The following is a 21,190-nucleotide window of genomic DNA, read 5'->3' as shown; positions in this document are numbered from 1 at the left end:
ACAATCCTGCAGTGGCAGCAACACAAACTGAATACAGCTTCATATTTCAGAAGGTCAAAGACATGTTTGCTTTATACCTTATATACATATATATTTTCTTAGTCAAGAAGTTAAAATGCTTTCATCTGTCATATGTCCATTGTCTTTGACTTTATTTTCATGGTTCAGCCACTGCTGAAAAAAACAATTTTTTGTAACATGAATTTCTCATTTATTATAAGTATTAGAATACTATAATATTTGGTATATGGGGTCCTTGCAGTCAGACAGGGTTCACCTGACCTTAACCTCATTTCATGAATCAGTGATCAAGCTTTCATGGTCAAGTCCAAGATACTTGAAGCAATAGGTCAATTATATTTCCATGAGCAATTAGGCAACTTTATTTGGTGTATGGAATGATGGTAAGGTATTGATCTAATTTTCAAGGTTCATTGGTCAATATTTAGTTTTTGTGGCTTGGTCACTTTCTCAGAAAATATAAGCACTGGGTAAACTATATTTGGTGTGAGGAATGATTGTAAGTTGTACATGTCTGCCTGGCATGGTTCATCTAACTTTGCCCTCATGTGATACTGGTAAAAACAAATTCAACAGATCATAAATCAGGCAAGACATTTCAGTGTGTGCACTCTTGTTTTCAGTTGAGGGTTCCAAAGGTTTTTTTTTTACATTTTTAGTTCCCTTTAACTTCCACAGCAGAAAGTTTTTTGTTTTTTTTTTTTAATCGAACAGTAGTCAATATCAAAAATAACCAAAAGACATCCGAAGGGCAACATACAGTCTTCAGCAAAAGGCAAATGTCTATACAATGTCAAGCTCTAAATATGTCCATTCTATAAAAGATTAAACAGAGACAATCAAAAGATCTACATTCAACACCATATTTAAACCAGAACTAAAAATAGCTAACTAGCCAATTACAATAGGGATTTGATTGCACTTTCTGTCATCATAAATGCATTTTTGTCGAGCCTTCGACTTTAGTCGAAAAAGCGAGACATAGCGATCCTACATTCCGTCGGCAGCGGCATCCACAAACATTCACTCTGTGGTTAAAGTTTTTGAAATTTTAATAACTTTCTTAAACTATCCTGGATTTCTACCAAACTTGGACAGAAGCTTGTTTATGATCATAAGATAGTATCCAGAAGTTAATTTTGTAAAAATAAAATTTCATCTTTTCCGTATTTTACTTATAAATGGACTTAGTTTTTCCGCCAGGAAACAATACATTCACTCTGTGGTTAAAGTTTTTAAAATTTTAATAACTTTCTCAAACTATCCTGGATTTCTACCAAACTTGGAAAGAAGCTTGTTTATGATCATAAGATAGTATCCAGAAGTAAATTTTGTAAAAAAAAAAATTCCATTTTTTCCATATTTTACTTATAAATGGACTTAGTTTTTCCGCCAGGAAACAATACATTCACTCTGTGGTTAAAGTTTTTAAAATTTTAATAACTTTCTTAAACTATCCTGGATTTGTACCAAACTTGGACAGAAGCTTGTTTATGATCAAAAGATAGTATCTAGAAGGAAATTTTGTTAAAATTTTGTAACTGTTTATCCGTATTTTACTTATAAATGGACTTAGTTTTTCTTCCAGTTAACATTAAATACAGTCTGCAGTTAAAGTTTTTAAAACATTTATTAGATTCATAAACTATCCTGGATTTATACCAAACTTTGACAGAAGCTTCTTACGATCAAAAGATAGTATCTAAAGGAATATTTTTATTGATTTTTTTCATCATTTTTGTTGAGCCTGCGATTAACAGCAAAAGTAGGCGAGACACTGGGTTCCGTGGAACCCTTACGAATTTTTACTTCCATTATGTTTTTACTTCCATTATGTAATGACAAATGTAAACTACTAGATTTTGTCAGAGGAGCTAACCTTGAAAATTTAGTTAGAAAATATGAAGAAGATCAAAATCCTGATATTATGCACACCTTTAATATCTGTACAAGAATTCTTCATGATATAAAAGTTTAAGCTTGATACCTGGCAGTTAGCAGGAAAAACCATGTACACTGCATTCATGATTTCACCAAAAAAATAACCAAAGTTCAACATCTTATCATTTGCAGAAAGATTGAAAACAATCAAAATCCTGATAAATATAATATGCATAAACTTAGTATGTTTACTATCACCCAGCATATTAAAGTTTCAGCTTAAAAGCTATGGGAGAAGTAAGCTGGAAACACTGTACTCCATGTGGGATGCAATGACAGGGGTAAAACAATATGTCAACTGCATTATATACTCTAAAGAAAAAACTCACCAAACATTGTTTACCTATCATGTATAGTTGCTGAGAACCAGATTTAACAGAGACATGAAAATGACATAGGTAAGATACTATTCGTACAATAAAGCCATTTACCAAACTTTCAACAACAAAAATGAATATTAAAAATAGGTCAAATTTCCAAAGCCCGGGTTATAATATTTATGACTATATTTTGCTGAAAAATTACCGGTACTAAGTTCCCAAGTCTGGAAAAAATGAGAAACAAGTATGTGTCCATAGTACACGGATGCCCCACTTGCACTATCATTTTCTATGTTCAGTGTACCGTCAAAACTCTAATTTTAATGCCAAATTAGAAAGATCATATCATAGGGAACATGTGTACTAAGTTTCAAGTTGATTGGACTTCAACTTCATCAAAAACTACCTTGACCAAAAACTTTAACCTGAAGCGGGACAAGACGGACGCAAAGATCGAAAAACATAATGCCCCTAGTCTGGACTTCAACTTCATCAAAAACTACCTTGACCAAAAACTTTAACCTGAAGCGGGACAAGACGGACGCAAAGATCGAAAAACATAATGCCCCTAGGTGGGGCATAAAAATTCCACAAACATTTCCATAATAGCAGGTATACAACCTCAACATATGTGCAACCTTCCTGTGAAGTTTCAGAGATCTGGGTTGAAAACTGTAGGAGTTGATTACATAAATTAGGTACCCACTTTTCCATGCCCGCCTAACATCACCATTCGATGAGTTAAATATAGACTTCCTCCAACCTGGCCAATAAAATAAGATGTGGAGTATATGACAATGAGACAGCAACCCATTGACAAAAAAACAAAAACAAATATCAAACGGTTTTTATTTTTTTATTTTTCAAACTCTGATCAAAACATTGTCAGCTTAAACCTTTTTTGTAGCTGATTACCAATAAAAACAAGATATACTTAAACATTAAATAACACAGAACATTAAAACATACTTTTATATCAACTGGATGCAAACTTTTTATTGTCATTTGCTAAATTTTAATTCTAACGACTTGGAAATATGGTTATACATTATTCGAAAAAATACATATTTGAGCTTTAATCTGGCATTTATGACTGCATTTTGTATGAAGTAAACTTATAATCATATTATTGAGGTAAAAAAGGAATTTGTTATCAGACTTGAAATATTATCTGAGATTACAATTTACCCTGTATGTTTTAAGAGGCTGTGAATGGGGTATACCACAAGATGATTAAGGAGAAACAGTGGCAGATTCAGGAGGCTTAAAGCCCTTTGATAGGAAAAAATGTTATTATATTTGGCATAAAATCAATGATTTTTTTTTTTATATATTTACGCTTGTTGATCTTTTTACTATCGGTACAATTAGGCCCCTTTCCTCAAACTCTGAATCAGCTCCAGTTTCACTTTTTGTTAAAATAGCATTAAACATAAAATGTTTTACTCACTTGAAGCTAACTGTTGGTAAAAAAATTACAATGTGACTAATGAGACTAAAATATTTGCCACAATTGAACATGAGGATAGCAAAAGGACTGATGCTTAACTATATAACAGAAAAGAAAGGATATGGGGTATTCCTACTCTATTATAAAATGATCACTGCAATAAATCAAATGTAAACATTAAAACACCATACTGACTCGCTGATGATACTGACAATAAATTAAAAAAAATTCTTGTAAAAAAGTTTACTGGCTTTTGGAGTAAATTTTTACTGAAGCATTAAAGTAAAATTATTTGAAATATATTGTGTTTTTGTCACACTACAATACTTTAAAGATAAATACTGTGAAACGAAAAGGAAAACCTCTGCATTTACAAACATGACAAAATAAATGATTTAAAGTTATCACAACTCTGATAATATACATATATATCTGTAAATATTAAATATCTCTGTGATATAACTTGTGGAATGTCTTAATATAACGCAAACTAATTCAAAATTATATCTTTGGTTTCTTATGGGATCACAAATCCTATGTAAATTGAAGAAATCACAATCTAAAATTGGAATATCAAACAGTACAGTAGCGATATCTTGAAGTTTTCTGTCACATTTTAATATAAAAAACAAAAGAAAAACATCTGAATAAAGTACTGAAAACAACTTCACTGAGGAGATGAAGGCAGTGACAGTTATTGTAACAAGAAGACAATTCCAGTTGTAGATTTCTTGTACATACTAAACCAACTGGTTTCTTTTTCAATGATTACTAATCATTCTAATATGACTCACTTATAATTAATTTATTTCTTTTTGTTCCGATATCAAACATTTTATAATAAAAGATACAACCAGAAGTTGCATGCAGTGTAAGCAGGGGTATGAAAATTCCAGATCTTCAGATAACAATAAAATACACATGTACAGAAACAAAGACATGTACATTTATGTACAGAAACAAATACATGTAAATTTATGTACAAAAATATTTAGAAATGATTTTTATCATTGTATAAAATACAAATTGAACAATAAAATATGATATTTACAATGAACAAATAATAAGAACACTTTAATAATCAAAGGCACTATACAGCAGTTTCTGTTCCCAGGCACTAAAATACAACAGATTGTCAGTTATCCTAGTTTCAAAGCACCAAGTATGACATTCTAGTGACAATCATTTCTATAAAGCGTGGCAATGTACAATTTGTCATTGGCTAATGTACATCATTATGCCATCTTTCAGCAACACTCTTCACTTCAAAACGAATGTATGGATGTTAAATGAACAGTAATCACAATACACAATATCTATTAACCAATTAATGCCACTAGAATTTCTCTTACCCGCCCCCTACATTTTTATCAATTTTCACTTAATTTCATTATGGAACAATAGAACTAGCATTCACTATGATCCAAAACATATCGGTGAGGGTCAAATTTAACAGGACAATCTGAACTAAGTCTTGTCACTGGTTTTCGACCAGTCTGTGTTTCCCCTGTATCTATTAAAAGATCAGACTTATTGTTTAATATTGCTTCAAATCCCTGGATTAGTTTCATGTTTGGCGTGCTTCTACTAAGACTGTCTGATGTGTCAATTAACCGTAATTCACTTGATGATGGACTTTTTTTCTGTCCTCCATCTATAGTAGTCACTAAATTGTTCAATAAATTTCTTTCAGAGTTTGTTTTTGGAAAGAGTGGTTCCTCTTCCTTTTTCAAATCTTTAGATTTTTCACTGTCATCTTCACTCATTTCTGAATAGCTCAGTTCAGCTTCTGTTGATACAAAGTCTGAATTTTTCACTGCTGAATCCTCGGATAACACTGACAATCTATTTTTATGGTCATTATTTTCCTCGTGACCTTCTTCTTCAGATTCTGATGAATATTGTCTTTTCTCCATGGAAACTTGCATTTTATTATGGCAGTATTCGCTCACATATTCACTATCAATAACTGAACAATCAGCTACTGAGAGATCACCAACGATTCCCCCTTCAGGTTCCACTGTGTTTGCGTACATATATCCGTGTGTATATCCATTATCATAATTATTACTAGGAGGTCGGTATTGACTATCAATATTTCCATGATTAGAGATGCTATGAGAGAAACTTTCTACTTCACTACTTTTTATGTCACTTCTTCTTTTCTTTCCTGCAAAATACAAACAAAATCATTTAGTTTATTTGATCTTTTGAAACCAAATTCAACACATTTTGACTGAAATACAGATTCTGTGTCTATGCTTCTCTTACAAGGATTGGACAGCGCTCTGTTCTACTTTCTGTTTTCGACCTTTCAAGATCCTCTGGTTTTGTCGTAATGATACACAACCTCAAAATTTTGAAGGCTGAAATTTGATTGGAAGGTGTAATAATTATCAGAAAAGAGAGGAGAACGGAGTGTTTTCAGGTCATTGTAAGCAAGGCATTGTCACATGATCAGTATTTCAATCAGATTGAATTCAACATGAGGTTATATTTGTTCAAAATAATAATTAAACAAATCAACTTTTACAAAAAGTTATACAGTCTTGATATTTAGCATTCAACTGAATTCTGTATATTTGAAAGACCTCTATTTGAAAAACTTTAAAAAAAAGGTACTGATGATAAATTCTTTGTCTTTACTATTGCATTTACTAGCAAGTCTTTATAGCTGGTTTTGAAATGGAATTTCATGAAATGTTGAAAAAATGCTGTTTCTTTAAAGGGGAATTCATTAGCTACGAGATATAAAAAAAAATTTTGTTTTTGTTTTTGTTCAATCATTAATGAAAGTGAAATAGCGAAATAATAATTCACTTTTAGCAGCCAGTTTGTTTCAATCTTGTCAAAATAATCTATGAAACATCGCTAATGAATTATTCACTTGCAAGTGAATATTTCAACCTCATTGAATCCGTATTCATGTGACCTTCTATTTAACCCCTTAGCTAAAGATGAGTTACGCATGAACTAGGCGTGTTCAGCTATTAAAAGGAAAAGGATGTCAACATTGAAAATGAAACAAGGGTAAACCATTTGGTTGACTGATTCAATCCACAAAAACTGATTTTTATACAGGTAAAAACAAATGATTAAAATAATTGTTTAACATATAATATGAAATCAAACAGACCTAAAAAAAATTCAATTGCACGTGTTCGCTATCTATATTTATGTTTATATCGGGTAATATGACCGTCGGCAGTCTTCGGAGGTCACCTCGATAGTTAATTTGATGGCTTCTAGACTAAAATACACACGAAATGCTGATACATATTATCGAGTCCATGCATCATAATTTGTTTATTTTATACTCTTTAGAATTTGGATATACGTTTTAGTATGTTATAAATCAAATATCAGAATTGGAGTCAAATCGGTGAACAGGAATTTGACAGCTAATGCCCATTTAAGGATCCTTAAAATTCCATTGAATACCATTTTTATTAAAACATTACAATGTTTTTTTGTGGTGTGAAGTACTGAGCTTTTGATTACACAAATTCTCTATTTTATTTCACAATATCCATGGTTTATCAATATAAACAAGTTATATAAATATCTGTACTTTCTCAAATTAATTCTTAGTATCTCAATCAGGTTCAGATATCATGAAAAAATCTCAGGATTTATAACGAGTTTTTTATTTGAAGAAATTAAAAAACTGGACACCATTCAATTTTTTTGTAATACTAATATACATCCTACCACTGTACATGACATAAAAATTTAGTATTTCTACTTTATAAAATTTGTACCCTAGGTTTTCCCCTCCATTTAAGGACATTAATGTATGAAACAGAAAATAGGCGTGAACTGCTTACATATTTGACAAACCATTAAGCCTCTTTAACTACCATACTGATATAAATATAGTTATTTTGTACCATAAAGATTGTGTCATCTCATCCTGTTTATGCTTGGTTATTTTTAAGTGAGTAATAGTGATGAAACCCATTTCCATGTTTACTTTCATTTTCTTTTGGGATTTCCCAGAATATAACAAATGATAATCTATTATAAGAAAGTATATCAGATAAAAGAACTTCTTCCTCATGCTAGTTACAAAAATTCAAGTTGTGAATTTCATGCATTGATTGATTTTATCAATCCAACATTTCTACAACTAAATAATGAACATTCCGAAAAACCCAGAGTTTATTCTGCTGTATTCCTAAATCCATCAACCCCATTCAACTGGAACAAAGGGTAATCGAAAAAAATTGTGGTGTGAACCATTTATGTTCTGTTAGCACAGAAAATTTCACCTTCTTTAAGTTGCATGGTAATGATTACATATTTTATGGTAAGACTGCAGATCACTAACAAATGGAATAATTTTGATTTTGTTATGTTATGATATTTTGTTAGTATCAGACCATCTTGTTCCTATTGACCATGGAATGATAGATAAGGATGACAGTTGGAATGTACTCTGGGTTTTATGGATGAATATTAGGATGTCAATAGTTTTATTGTAGATTTTTTTTTCTAAATACTACACCTTCATATATACTGTTCCTGAATTACACTAATACAATAAAAAAAAATATTGCAGTTACTCTTTTAGTTTATATTCAAACAAATGTTGTTCTGTTTTTGTATTGAAGTTATTTAATAAAAAAAATAGTTTGAATTCTTAGGCTTGTTATAGTAGCCACTGCTTCTAGCATGGTTTGAATGGTGCATTTTGTCTGTAAATTTCCCTGTTCATAAATGGTGTAATGTATTAAACTAAGACTGCAACTTCCTCAGGCAGGTAAGAAAGTCAAACAAAACAAAACAAACAAACAAACAATTGGGCACATTTAAAGTTTAAACATTTTTTTTTTTTAAGAAGAATGAAATTGGCTGTCATTTTTACCTTTAGAAGGTTTTTCTAATGTAGAGCCTGAAGACTTCCTCCTCCGTTTCCCACTCCAAAACTTCATTAAATGCTAAAAGAAAAAAATTCACATGTTAAAATCTTCACATAAGACCAAAACAATAAACAGCTGATAAGCCTTTCCTTGTTGTAAGAATAAAATGTTTTTAGTCAGAAGTCAGTTAAATGGCCCTTTACAAAAAAATGCAGAAGATATCTTTATTTTGTATGTTAAACAACATGTGTTGCCTAATTTTTAGTTTTCTATTTAATGTTTGGTTGTGTTTTTTTCCATGGCGATATCAGTTTCACTTTGACCTATGGATTTTGAATGTCACCTTGGTATCTTCAGCGCCTTTCTCTCTGAACAGTTGATATAACATTTTGGTTATAATTTATATTTTTTCAGTAGAAATAACTAATTGACCTTGTGAACTATTTTCAACATCTACAATAAATAAGCAAACATATATACTACACTTACTCCCCCAGATGATGAAGAGTTTGGTGATGTAGATCCAAGACTTCCCGAATAACCAACAAAACAACTTCTTAAACAACCTGGCAGCCATGTTGCTCTGTAAGCAAACTTCTTGTATTCTTTCTTTACCTGAATGAAATAAGTAAAAATGTTTAAATAATTTAGCATTAACTTGTTAATTGCTGTGCTTTGGTGACTAAATGATTGTTCGAGTTTGGTGGCCTATCTGTCTGTAACCTTTAACCAATTACTTCTATAAAAATTAATGGTGTCATATTTGTACCGTTCAAAATACAAATATTTAAGTACATTTTTACACGTACAAATTTATACTCTTCTTTCTTTCTTTTTTTCTTCTTCAGAAACGATAATTTTGTTATACAGTTCTGAAAGAAGAAATATCAAAGGAGATTGGAGATTGTACTTGTACTTTTCTTTATTTCCATTTCAAAACAACAACAAAATTTATAAGCTGAAATTTGATTGATAACCCATACGACTCCTTACTACTTCATTTCAACTGACAACTATTGTAATGTTTACCTACTCATTTACTCAATACTATAAACTGTCCATTCAAACTAGAAAATTCAAATATTTGCCTTTTCTCCCTGTATTGGCTAAGGTCCTTGTGAGAACAGTTATAAATATTTCATTTTAGTATTTATAATACTTTCTGTATATAAACATTAAACAATACCATATAGAGAAATGTATAATTTCCATCAAGAACTATGCCATACCTTTTCATTCATGACACAATGGAACACAAAAATAAAGACTCCTTGTAAAGTGTTGAGTATGGTGAAGATATAGGCCATGAACATGGACTCCTCGCTGATATATAGGACTCCAAAGGACCAAGTCAAGCCTAAAAGGAACACTAGCACTATTGCTCCTTTTAACCAAGATCTGAAATGATGGAAAGAAAAAATGAAAAAAAAAAATGTCAAAATATAAAAGTCAAACAGGTATGAAATTTATAAATGTGTTCAGATTAGATAAATTTGCTATGTGAAATCTGAAAGAAGACTAAAATTAGATAATGTAATCTGTAGTAATATTTAAATACAAGTAATTTCTAGATTATTGCGAGTTCAATTGAAAATATGTGTACTGCACTTTCACCTGGATACGGTAAAAATGCACATTCCTATGACATTAATACTACCATAACTATAAACTTTCTCTTTTGATAAATCTACTAAAATCATATGAAGGCAAAACATTGAATATAATACAATTCAAATATGATATAAACTATCCATACTACTTCACTATCGAGAAAACTACATTAACTTTCTGTCAGTAAATATAAATGAATCAGAAAACTTCACATGCAAGATACAAAAGCAAGCAACATATACTAGAGGATAATATTAATGCATAACATTCAATACTGAGTTGGAAAAAAACACCATTTACATCAAATTAGTAATATATATAGGCCATGATGCCAATTAGGAAACAGTTCATGCAAAATTCTTTACCAAATTAGAGCTATTCTCCTAATGCTTGTAGTTTAAAGGTTAGGTTGGCTTTCTTGCTTTGTTTGTATAAATGTTTGCTCAAGCATTGTAATGAAGATTAACATTTGCAATCAATAGATAGGCGGGGCTTCAGCTTGTATACAGTATACTCTGCATTATACTTAACGTCCAATAACATTTCAGTATAATGTATACAAGCTGAAGCCCCGCCTATCCATTGATTGCAGATGTCAATCTTAATTACAATGCTTGATCAAACATTTATACAAACAAAGCAAGCAAGTCAACCAAACCTTTAAACTACAAGCATTAGGAAAATAGCTCTAATGGAATTTGAATTTTTTAAGTCCTCCAATTCCATTTAATTATATTTTAAAGTTTCAATTGTCATGATTATATCATAACATAACAAAATAAATTGGAGAAAGACTGATCAAATTTAGCATCTAAATAACTTGAAGTTTTACAGTTATAAAAATCATGACAATAAATTGTTTAGCTGCAAAACAAATATCAATTCTTTATTCAAAAATTAAGCCGAGGTAAAAAAAAAAAATTGATTAACAAATTAAAGTTTTATGCTTTAAATGTAAAAATAAAACAACAAAAAACAAAAACCAACAACCCAGGCTACTAACAACACAAATAACAATAGCACAGCTACTTAAACTGTAAAAACACATATATTATATTCTTGGCAATAGTTCTTATGGTTTATTAAAACAGATTTGTTTGTTTAAATTGATGTACAAGTTAACTTGTACTGCATACAACATCAAAATGCAGGAAAACTACTATTCCAAGAATATAATGAGGATTTTACAGCAGCCAAGCAAAGCAAGCTAAAAGAGCACCAAAAAACAATATCTTACGGAAGGTCAGGACTGAGATGTGATTTATCATTGATATTGGTACTTCCTGAGCTACTCCCAGAATTAGGTTCACCACTGTGTAAAAAATTATTTTATTTTATAAAGGCAGACACATTTTCAACTTTCTTTTACTTTTACTTTTAAGTTTACTCTCTTTTATTTTTACCCGAAGTTTACTCTAACTTCTAATAATTTTTAGTTTTCTCATACAAATCTAATGTAAAATTTTGATTATATAATCATAAAAGATATTTGTAAGAAAGCTGCAGGTTATTTTGCAACATATACATTAGTTTAGAACAAAGATACATTATGATCGAGCCCGCTTGAATACACACCACCTATTAAACAAATACTGATTTTATCGGTATCCTGGAACATTTTCTGTATGGTATTTCTGACTGATAATATGTGTACCACTGTACTGACATGGAATACAATAACACCAGTAGAAACATTATGATTGATCCTGATATTGAAGATAAATGAATTAACAACACATACCTGTCAACCTATGATAATGAAAATGCAGGTGATGACCTGCATAGAAGAATGAAATCTCAGGTCGTAACGCGTACAAACTTTTTCGAGCTGAATTTCGGTATTTAGGGGACATTTTTTTATAATTTATATCAAAGTTTCCAAAACATGTCCACATGGTTAAGTAATTTAAAATTGTACATATTATTATTTCATTGCACCTGGAGGCCATTGATAGATTTGTGTTACATTGCCTTAATTCCTGTTCATATTCATTCCATGACATACAATGTGCCAATTTGTGTTTTCTTTACATACATTTGTGCAGCTTTTAAACAGTAGAACGACTCAAACAAATGGAAGTTTTCAATGACCTTGACTGGCTATACAGCCATTGCACAGTCAGCTCAACAACAAATGGAAGTGTTTAACGACCTTGACTGGCTCATCTGTTGATATTAGAGTTTAATAAAATAAAGTTAAACAATTAAAGGAGGTATAGATGAAAAAAGTAATTTTCAAAGTTTTTATTTTTTAATTGTTCTAAGGTAGAACAATAAGTAAAAGTATTATTCTGATATGTTTGTGCATTCAATTCATTTAAGTTTCAATCTTTTTACAAAAACAAAAACATAAGTTTAAGGAGTATATTGTGAATTGACAAAAAAGGGGAAGTAACTCAAATTGTTTTTAAAACAACTTTGAAATACACAAATTATTTACGACCTAAAGCTAAGGTAATTGGTGTTAATTAACAGTGTGTTTGACACCAAAGCTGTCAAGTGAAGCCACGTATTGAAAGGGGTCAATTGAGCTGAGTTTACACAGCTAGTTGAACTTCTTGTCTAGGAAGAATTACGAATTTGCCTGTATTTCATTGAAATCATTTTATATCTAATCAGTTGGAAGGCTAAGGAATCCGGGTGAAAACAGGTTATTTTCGGAATTCCCAGGTTATTTTGTCACCCAGCGGGTGTTCCGGGTGACCCCTCAGAATTGTGAAAATCTCGGGTCACACCCGCAGGATCCGGGTCAGTTGACAGGTATGACAACAGTTATGAAAATCTTCAAGTTAAAAACAACCATTAATCAATACATAATCAAATTGTTTATATGGTTTACATGAGATATATACTTCACTTGCTGAAGAACATTTACATTGTTTTAAATTATTTCTTTCAATGAATAAGTTACATACTTTATTTTCTGTAGTCTTGTTTTTTCTTTGGTTCTTAATGATGAAGCTAGAGTGTTAGAATGGCGACACATCATGTAGATGGCAATACCCAACATTATTATATTTATCTGAAAAAAAAAAAACAAATTACAAAGGTTGTTATTTAATCTTTCACTGAATTGTTGTTTTACAATACTGTTGAAAGTTTCCAATATCAATATATCTGCGATAACTGTTTAGCATTATTCAAAAAGAAATGAATAAACAAATGTTAAAATGCATAATTGTTAGAACTCTTTCAATTTAAATTAATCATAAGCAACTCAACTTAGGGATATATGTTCCCTCTTCAGATGTACAATCTACATATCCATTATGTATAATCTTTAAAATCGAACAGCAAGTCCTCTCAGTGAAATTCGTTAAGTTATTTAACTCACCAATATAACAGCACACACTGGTCCTACAAAGCTCCAAATGAAATAATTCTCTGTCTTCAACCAACAACTGAAAAATAAAACGTTCTTTTAAATAATTTATAATTGCATGCATTTTTCACAAAATAGTATACCCAGGTTGAACAATATTACAGCTATGTAATTTGGCACTCTTTCTGTTTAATATAAACTTAAATCTGGATTTAAAATAAATAATTTGCAGAAAAAAACTTATAAATTATTTTTCTACATCACATTCTCATTTTCTTTGTCAATTATTCCTGCCATGTGGAATTCAGGTAATTGCAAGGGAGGTTTGGGATTTTGGGGGTTTGTAGGAACATCACATTAAAAATCATTAAATACTGTTAAAATAAATATTTTGTTTGAATTGGAGCTTCAGGGGCCTTGAGCAGATCTTATACCCCCTGTTGCAATGGAAGATAACCCCTCCTCCCTTACGGAAATTCCTGTTAGTCTCCCTTGGTGAACACCTGCATTACATAGAATAACTTACTGTAATTTAGTTCCATATCCTTCATGGTTGACCCCTGCTGAAACACCAACTATTATAGTGGGTACCCCTGTAAAATAAAGATATTATATCCTGTCAAACAATCAATTAAGGGATTTCATATCTGTATAAATTTTTTTATTTCACCCAAGAAAAACATATTCCCTTAATACTATCTGTACTAGCTATGGACTAATTCTCATAATATTAAATTTAAATCAGCAAAATCATTGGAAATACAAGAAATTGGTAAAGAAAGGGTAGGTTTCATGTATATAAGAAAGTCTAATAAATGTTTATACTAACAAAACTGACAAACTATTCACTCACCATATCCAAACAAATAATACCAAAGTCTTCTGGACCTCTCTGCTTCAAACACTTCTATCAGCATCACATACAACTGGACACCCTCTAGACACATCCAACTAAAAGCAGCAAGAAACCAGAAGTGTAGTAACCCAGCCACCACACCACATACAATCTAAAACATAAAAACAGATTATTAAAACATATTATAAAGCACTATTCTGACCTTTTCACTTTATAAAGCCTTGTTTACAAAGGTGAAATTACTAATTTTTTCTCTCTCTCTCTCTCTCTCTCTCAGTATAATGGACGATATAAAATGCTACGTATAGACTTTACCAATGTTTTATGCGTAGTACATAATTTGCATATATATTAAATGAACACATTGATTTTTAGCTGTAACTAACCTTAAACTGAGTTAAGTTGATACCCACTAAGAAAACAATCTCTGCCAACATCAGGGACAAGCATAAATTCTTGTGTATTGTATTTCTATCACACTGAAGGTTTCTGGAAAAAAAAAATTGAAAAGTTATTGTATACAATATTACTAAACCATTACACACCAGCTTGATTTCAGTTTTAAACTAGGAGTTTTATACATCAAAAGCAATGCTTGATTACTCTCTTCAGTATGTTCTACCATGGTGTAAAACTAAAACTTAAAATTACTTTTCCATTAAAAGTATTTAAAACTTAATTTAAGGATGAAGTAGGGTAGAAAAATTTTGCCCAAATTAAAAGAGAAGGTCCGTCAAATTTATATAAATATTTGATCAATTTTCTTTTCAACAAGACAAAAGAATTTTCTCTACTTACTTAAAGAAACAGAATGTAAAGATACAACACAACAGACATGTAATGGAAACAATGCATCCTAGGTAGGTTATAGCTGTCAATGTGATCTGGTGCTCCAGGGATAACTGGAAGTAAACAACATTAAACTGTTATACAATGCTTAATTTAACACCATGCTCAACTCTCCACAAAATCTCCTAAACTCATGCCACGGCTTTTCAACTTGATATGTGTTAAAACTGGTCTTAGTGACTATGATCCAAAGTGATCAAGTTTGACCTAGTGTTGATAACTTTGATGCTAACTTTAAAAAAAAAGTAAGCTTATAAAAAATCTATATTTTTTCAGTTACTGAAGTCCACAAAAAACACAATAGTCTGTTCTGCATTATTATATTTTTGCAAATGACCAGAACTAGAGAGACTTAGTGTTCTGTACATGTTGAGGTCCATCAGCTGCCATCACCATTGAGATCTTTGAATAGTCAAAATCTTATTTTTTGTCCTGATTCACAACTGTTATTTTGGTGTCAGAAATGATAAAAGTAAAATGTTGCACTGTGTATTTGTTCTACTATTTGTGTAATACCACAAGATTATATATTGAGAAAAGACAATTCTTTATACACCAATGGCAAGTTTAACACCCATTGCAGAAAATAATTTTCCTTAATTTGCTATATCAATTGAAAACTGGCTGTTTTACAAATACAATAATGCTTGGAAAATTGAAATCAATCATAGTAAAATTGAAATATGAGTGTCTTTTATCTTGAGATATTCGTTGAAGTTTGTTTTTTTGTATGTGAAATCATGTACCTTAGTCCCAACAGTATCCATCAAGATAGCAAAGTTGGTCATGTGATCACATTGACAAGTTGTGTGGGAATTGTTAGTTTTCACTAAACTACAACCATCATCAGACCACTGTCCTGCTAAACTGAAAGTAGAAAAATATAATCTTTAATATTCAAGTTTGACCTATAATATTATCTGAATAATTCTTTCAAGAAAAAATTGTCTTATTTAAATATGTGTTTTGTGTACAATGTCAGCATGGTTAATATTAAGGTATCCAACCAACATCAATTAATCAATAAAATATTCATATTTTTTCCAAAACAATAACTCTAATATTTATCAGATTTATTTTGGACAAATGATATTTTCACAATAAGAATAAAAAAACTTCATAAAATCAGCTCTATACATTTACTCAGGATGACTAGTATTGCCAAAGTTTTCTGAAAAATTCCCAAGTCTTGATGTTTGCTTAGCATAGAAGATCTGAATCATTTTAAATCACCATATAGTCAATTTTGGTCCTGATACTTTATTTCATTTTCTAATCAAAATAGTAAATTTAATATGTTTTCTACAATATAATGTGACTTTTAATTCTTTTAATTCATAAGCATTATCAGCAATTACCTTTCATTGAATTGCCAGTATGAACATACGGCATGAAATCCTGGTAGAGGTACCTGGAAAATAAAAGATTACATGTAATGTACTAGTTCAAAAACGAAATATATTTCTTTTCTTTTGACTGTAGGGATTTTCCCTGCCTTAAATATAGTTAAATATATTCAAAACTAGCTAGAGAAGTTGTAAAACATGTTATTGTTATTTTGGATTTAGATATATTGGTTATATATGCACCTGAAATCCTTTTGCAGTTTAAAGGGTGGAGTTCCGTTATATTAAATAAAGAAAATGTTGAGCTGTCAGTTCATTGTCACATTTATGAATATGGATCATATAGAGTTTCAGTTCATTTACATCTGAGTTGCGTCGGATAGAAATCAACTTTATGCAAGTGTACGTATACATGTACATGTATAAGAATTTGTTTGATTTTGGAACATTCAAATATGATATAAAAGATGAATTTTGGTATGTTTTGTAGGGTTCTTATATCAACTCAATTTCTAACAGGTACAGACTTTGCATAGAAATTTTTTCAACCCGAAATAAGTTAACAGATGTGTTGATATTCATTTGCATAAGGTCGATTTCTATCCGATGCAGCTCATATAATGATGTGTTGGACAATTTTATTGTATGCAATCGTCAACTTGAATATTGCTATTAAATAATATTAAATTATTATGTTATTAAACATTGTTTGCAAGAGAAAAGAAAAAGTTACTGAGAGCAACCAAATCTATATTAGAGTTTTGTCTTATTTATACAAAGGAATTTAGTAAAGAAATACATTAAATTCGGACTCGGACGAGGGAGAATTTAAAAAAAAAAACATCATATAAATCAAGTGGTTTTATATTCATTTATAAAATATTCTCTTTAACATTCAATCTCAATGGTGAAAAAAATTATCTACACCAATTAAAGAAACAAGACTTCTCTTTGAAACATTAAACTCAAACATTATAACTTCCTTTTCGACTTTAGTTTAACCTAAGAGTTGACCTTTAAAATATGATATCAAAGAACTCTGGTTGCTTTTGATGCCACTCAACAGATAATAGAGTTTAGTATTGGTTCTCCCCATGGTGACATAAATGACTACATAAGGGTCAATCTAAATATTAATGTGTATTTGTACATTTACAATTCAGTTTTGGCTTATGTTATTATCTATATCCATCTCCATTGGCTTTCATCTTAAGAACAATCAATTAGGCAAGAGCCATATGGCACCAGACCCTACTACATGAACACAATCGTATATAACAGTTTATTCTGTAGGGTGCCATATGGAACTCTTTCTATCAATTAATATAATAAACACCTATAACAGTTTATACCTGTTTATGTTTCAAGGTAAAGGTCAAAGGTTTTGACAGCTGGAATTTAGTTTTCCTGCCGTTGACTGAAGTTGAGAAAATATTTGTTCCAATGAAAGGTTGTGTTTCATTGTTAGCAGTTTCATCTTCATTATCCTCGTTATTGTCATCCCCAGTATCTTCCTCTTTTGGTGGACTCATGAACTCACTCAGACTTTTGTAGACAAGAAAAACTATCCTAACCTCACCTGTAAAATATGGATTCTTTAGTAATCGTGTTATTATCATTTACTTAGCAAGCTGATGCTTCAAAACTTTCCTATATGGTCTAAACTGATTGAAAAGGGTAGTACTATTAGACTGGCTTGATAAAACCTTGTTGAAGAGTCTCAAATTTAATTTCAAAACTAACATTTAAGATATTGCAGGAAATTCTTAAGATAATAGAAGCGGTTTGATCTTCTACATTAACATTTTTAAAAACTGATTTATCTCATAAAATAAACTAAAAGTTTAGTACTTTTACTTATTTTTGTCAACATACAACTTATTAGGAAAGTCGAATTCCCAAAAATATTATTTCAACTGAACTAAGAAATGTTAAATTCAACATTCAAACATATTTTGTCAACTACTTTATCTTTTCTTCTATCTTTTAACTTTCAATATAATATTCATTGTATAACTATGAAAACTAAATCCCCTACCTTTGATCAATGTTACAGATCTCATTCATAACACATAGGACATTCTAATTTCTGACATTTCACACTTTTTGAACTTGAACAGAACAGATATGAGCCTTTAGCAAATCAAATAATTACCATTATCAGTAGAGTTGACAAGACTTTCTACAGGAATAGCAACAAATTCATCAGAATTCTCTCGATCTTCAACAGAAGATGGAAAATTCAGTCTTTTGTTTGCTTGATCTTCTGTTCTAATGGCATTCACTTCCATAACTAAAATAGAAAGGATCAAATAAATTACATGGATTCAACTCATTATATATAAACGCCCATATGTAAACATACTGCAGGTTTATAATAGACAGGTGATAGCATATCTCCACCTAATACAAATGAAGATTTACATGCCAAGTGTTGAAACATGTTTCATATTTTTTCACAAAAAACAATTACTCATTTTTAGCAAGTAAATGTAAATTGCATATGTTATTTGAGAGTATAATAAATTGAAAATAAAGAACTAAAATATTCATTTATCATTAAATTCATCAAAAATGAGATATACAGCTTCTGTTTAATAATTTATTTTGCAAATGTAAAAAAACGTCCAACACATTTTTCATAAAATTTTGAAATGTCTTTGGGTTATTTCAGAAAATATGTCAAGTAGATTAAAAAAAATCAATAATTGCACAGTCATGCTATAATTGCCTAAAATTGTTCATAAAAAACAGTAAGAAATCAAGTTATGGAAAACATTTTTGTAATATGGATCTACACAAGAACTGAAGCAGATTTTAATTAATGTAGAACAAGCCAAAAATGATTTTTAAAATTTATTCAACAAACTTTGTACATCCATTCACAGAAAACTTCATCTCTATTTTCTACACAATAATCAGTCATTTTGTTTACATCACTATTAGACTTAGACTTAAGTTTTTCTTATTTTACTTCTCACATTCCTACCAAAAGACTTATGCAGCTTGCATATATTATGCTCTCTAGGGATGATAGAAGGGTACCAACCATATACTTAAACTGTCCATCAAATCTCACAACATTAATTTTCTGGATCCTTAATTATAAAATAAAACCTACCAACAACTTAACTATCTAGCATTTGATAACACTTACATATATTGGGATCTCTAGTGATGACAGGAGGGTCACCTACTTCTAAACTGTCAGCTATCTGGTACCCTGTTTCTTCCATATTGACAACAAGTGATGTAGCTACACGAGTTCTCTCACTATTTGGTAACCCTTTCCATGAGTTTGAATCAGTCAAAAGGTTACTGCCAGTCTTCAATATTGACTAAAATCAGAAAATATAATAATAATCATAATACATTATTCAAAAGCAATACAGCTTAGAGAATATACATTTTTACAGTAAATTTTCAATGCATCAGTGTCATATTAATAACAATAATTATACAAAATACACATTTGGCAGAGAATGACAATAATCATGATAAATAAGGAAAACAACTACATACTGCGGATTTTTTGGAAATTGAACAAAAAATTACCTAAATTATTAAGTTCTTTCACTTTGTGAACTGATAACAACTGAATATGTTTACAAGTTTATGGATTTTACCAATAATACTTTTTAAATATGATACTGTTAATTCATAAATAGTATTGTACTAAATTTCAAGTTGATGTGACCTCTAACTATTTTAATCTGATATGGGACAGAGAATGGACAGATGCACAGAAAGGAAAATATAATGCTCCTCTTCTATTTAGGCAAGGTAAAATTTTCCCCATTTTGACCACAAATTAAAAATTTGAATAATGTTGGAGCAACCTAAGTAAAAAGTTATAGTGGTATCGCCTTGTATCAAGGTTCTTGTAGAATTTAACTGAAACTTATCACACATTATTTTCTAGTACTTGCTTGTCATATAGTATCATTTATGTCATTAATTGGTTAACACAGCAATTTTATAATCATTTATGGCTTCATTTATTGGTTAACACAGCAATTTTATAAGAATTATCGAATTTACATCAAAGATGAATTAAGTTTTTAAGGAATTGAGGTGCATCATTTCACATACCTTGGCAAATTTTTTAACTTTGTTTCTTTTTTGTCGTTTTGTCATACCACGTGTCTGGGTTATCAGCTGCTCATTAAGTTTGGGGAAAAGATCAAGTGTTGTTTTTTTCAAATCACCAGGACCAAACTTAGTATTGGCAGTCCTTTCATGGAGTGTTGTAGCCACCTCTTCTACATTATCTGAGCTAGCCTCTATCTGTAAACAATTAAAAAACAAATCTTTAAAAAAAAAAACCAGGATGTGTCCATAGTACACAGATGCCCCACTCACACTATCATTTTCAATGTTCAGTGGACCGTGAAATTGGGGTCAAAACTTTAATTTGGCATTAAAATTAGAAAGATCATATCATAGGGAACATGTGTACTAAGTTTCAAGTTGATTGGACTTCAACTTCATCAAAAATTACCTTGACCAAAAACTTTAACCTGAAGCGGGACAGACGGACAGACAAACGAACTGATGCACAGACCGAAAAACATAATGCCCGTAAGTGGGGCATAAAAACGTCGTACTCTAA

At 30.5% G+C, this 21,190-nt stretch overlaps 1 protein-coding gene across 9 annotated transcripts in view; it reads right to left on the bottom strand.

Annotated features, from left to right (window-relative positions):
* Window positions 1–3,125: 3,125 nt before the first annotated feature.
* LOC127733241 (adhesion G protein-coupled receptor L3-like) overlaps window positions 3,126–21,190 on the bottom strand; it is a 67,909-nt gene continuing 49,844 nt past the window's right edge. For 8 of the 9 annotated variants that reach the window (XM_052242614.1, XM_052242562.1, XM_052242615.1 and 5 more), the window contains 17 exons: window positions 20,671–20,865; window positions 19,736–19,916; window positions 18,734–18,871; window positions 17,931–18,157; window positions 16,591–16,643; window positions 15,979–16,099; window positions 15,182–15,285; window positions 14,770–14,872; window positions 14,381–14,534; window positions 14,054–14,120; window positions 13,540–13,606; window positions 13,121–13,227; window positions 11,443–11,517; window positions 9,824–9,992; window positions 9,084–9,209; window positions 8,600–8,672; window positions 3,126–5,902 (listed from right to left, as the gene is read on the bottom strand). In XM_052242614.1, coding sequence (XP_052098574.1) covers window positions 5,139–5,902; window positions 8,600–8,672; window positions 9,084–9,209; window positions 9,824–9,992; window positions 11,443–11,517; window positions 13,121–13,227; window positions 13,540–13,606; window positions 14,054–14,120; window positions 14,381–14,534; window positions 14,770–14,872; window positions 15,182–15,285; window positions 15,979–16,099; window positions 16,591–16,643; window positions 17,931–18,157; window positions 18,734–18,871; window positions 19,736–19,916; window positions 20,671–20,865 — 2,724 coding nt within the window. In that variant the 3' untranslated portion in view covers window positions 3,126–5,138. The remainder of the gene's footprint in view (window positions 5,903–8,599; window positions 8,673–9,083; window positions 9,210–9,823; window positions 9,993–11,442; window positions 11,518–13,120; window positions 13,228–13,539; window positions 13,607–14,053; window positions 14,121–14,380; window positions 14,535–14,769; window positions 14,873–15,181; window positions 15,286–15,978; window positions 16,100–16,590; window positions 16,644–17,930; window positions 18,158–18,733; window positions 18,872–19,735; window positions 19,917–20,670; window positions 20,866–21,190) is intronic. The other variant, XM_052242617.1, reaches the window with a different exon arrangement.

This window comes from Mytilus californianus, unplaced genomic scaffold (assembly GCF_021869535.1).
Source record: "Mytilus californianus isolate M0D057914Y unplaced genomic scaffold, xbMytCali1.0.p SCAF_1, whole genome shotgun sequence".
In the NCBI taxonomy this organism is placed as follows: domain Eukaryota; kingdom Metazoa; phylum Mollusca; class Bivalvia; order Mytilida; family Mytilidae; genus Mytilus; species Mytilus californianus.
The sequence above is the reverse complement of the archived record's forward strand: the minus strand, read 5'-3'. Positions and strand labels throughout refer to the sequence as shown.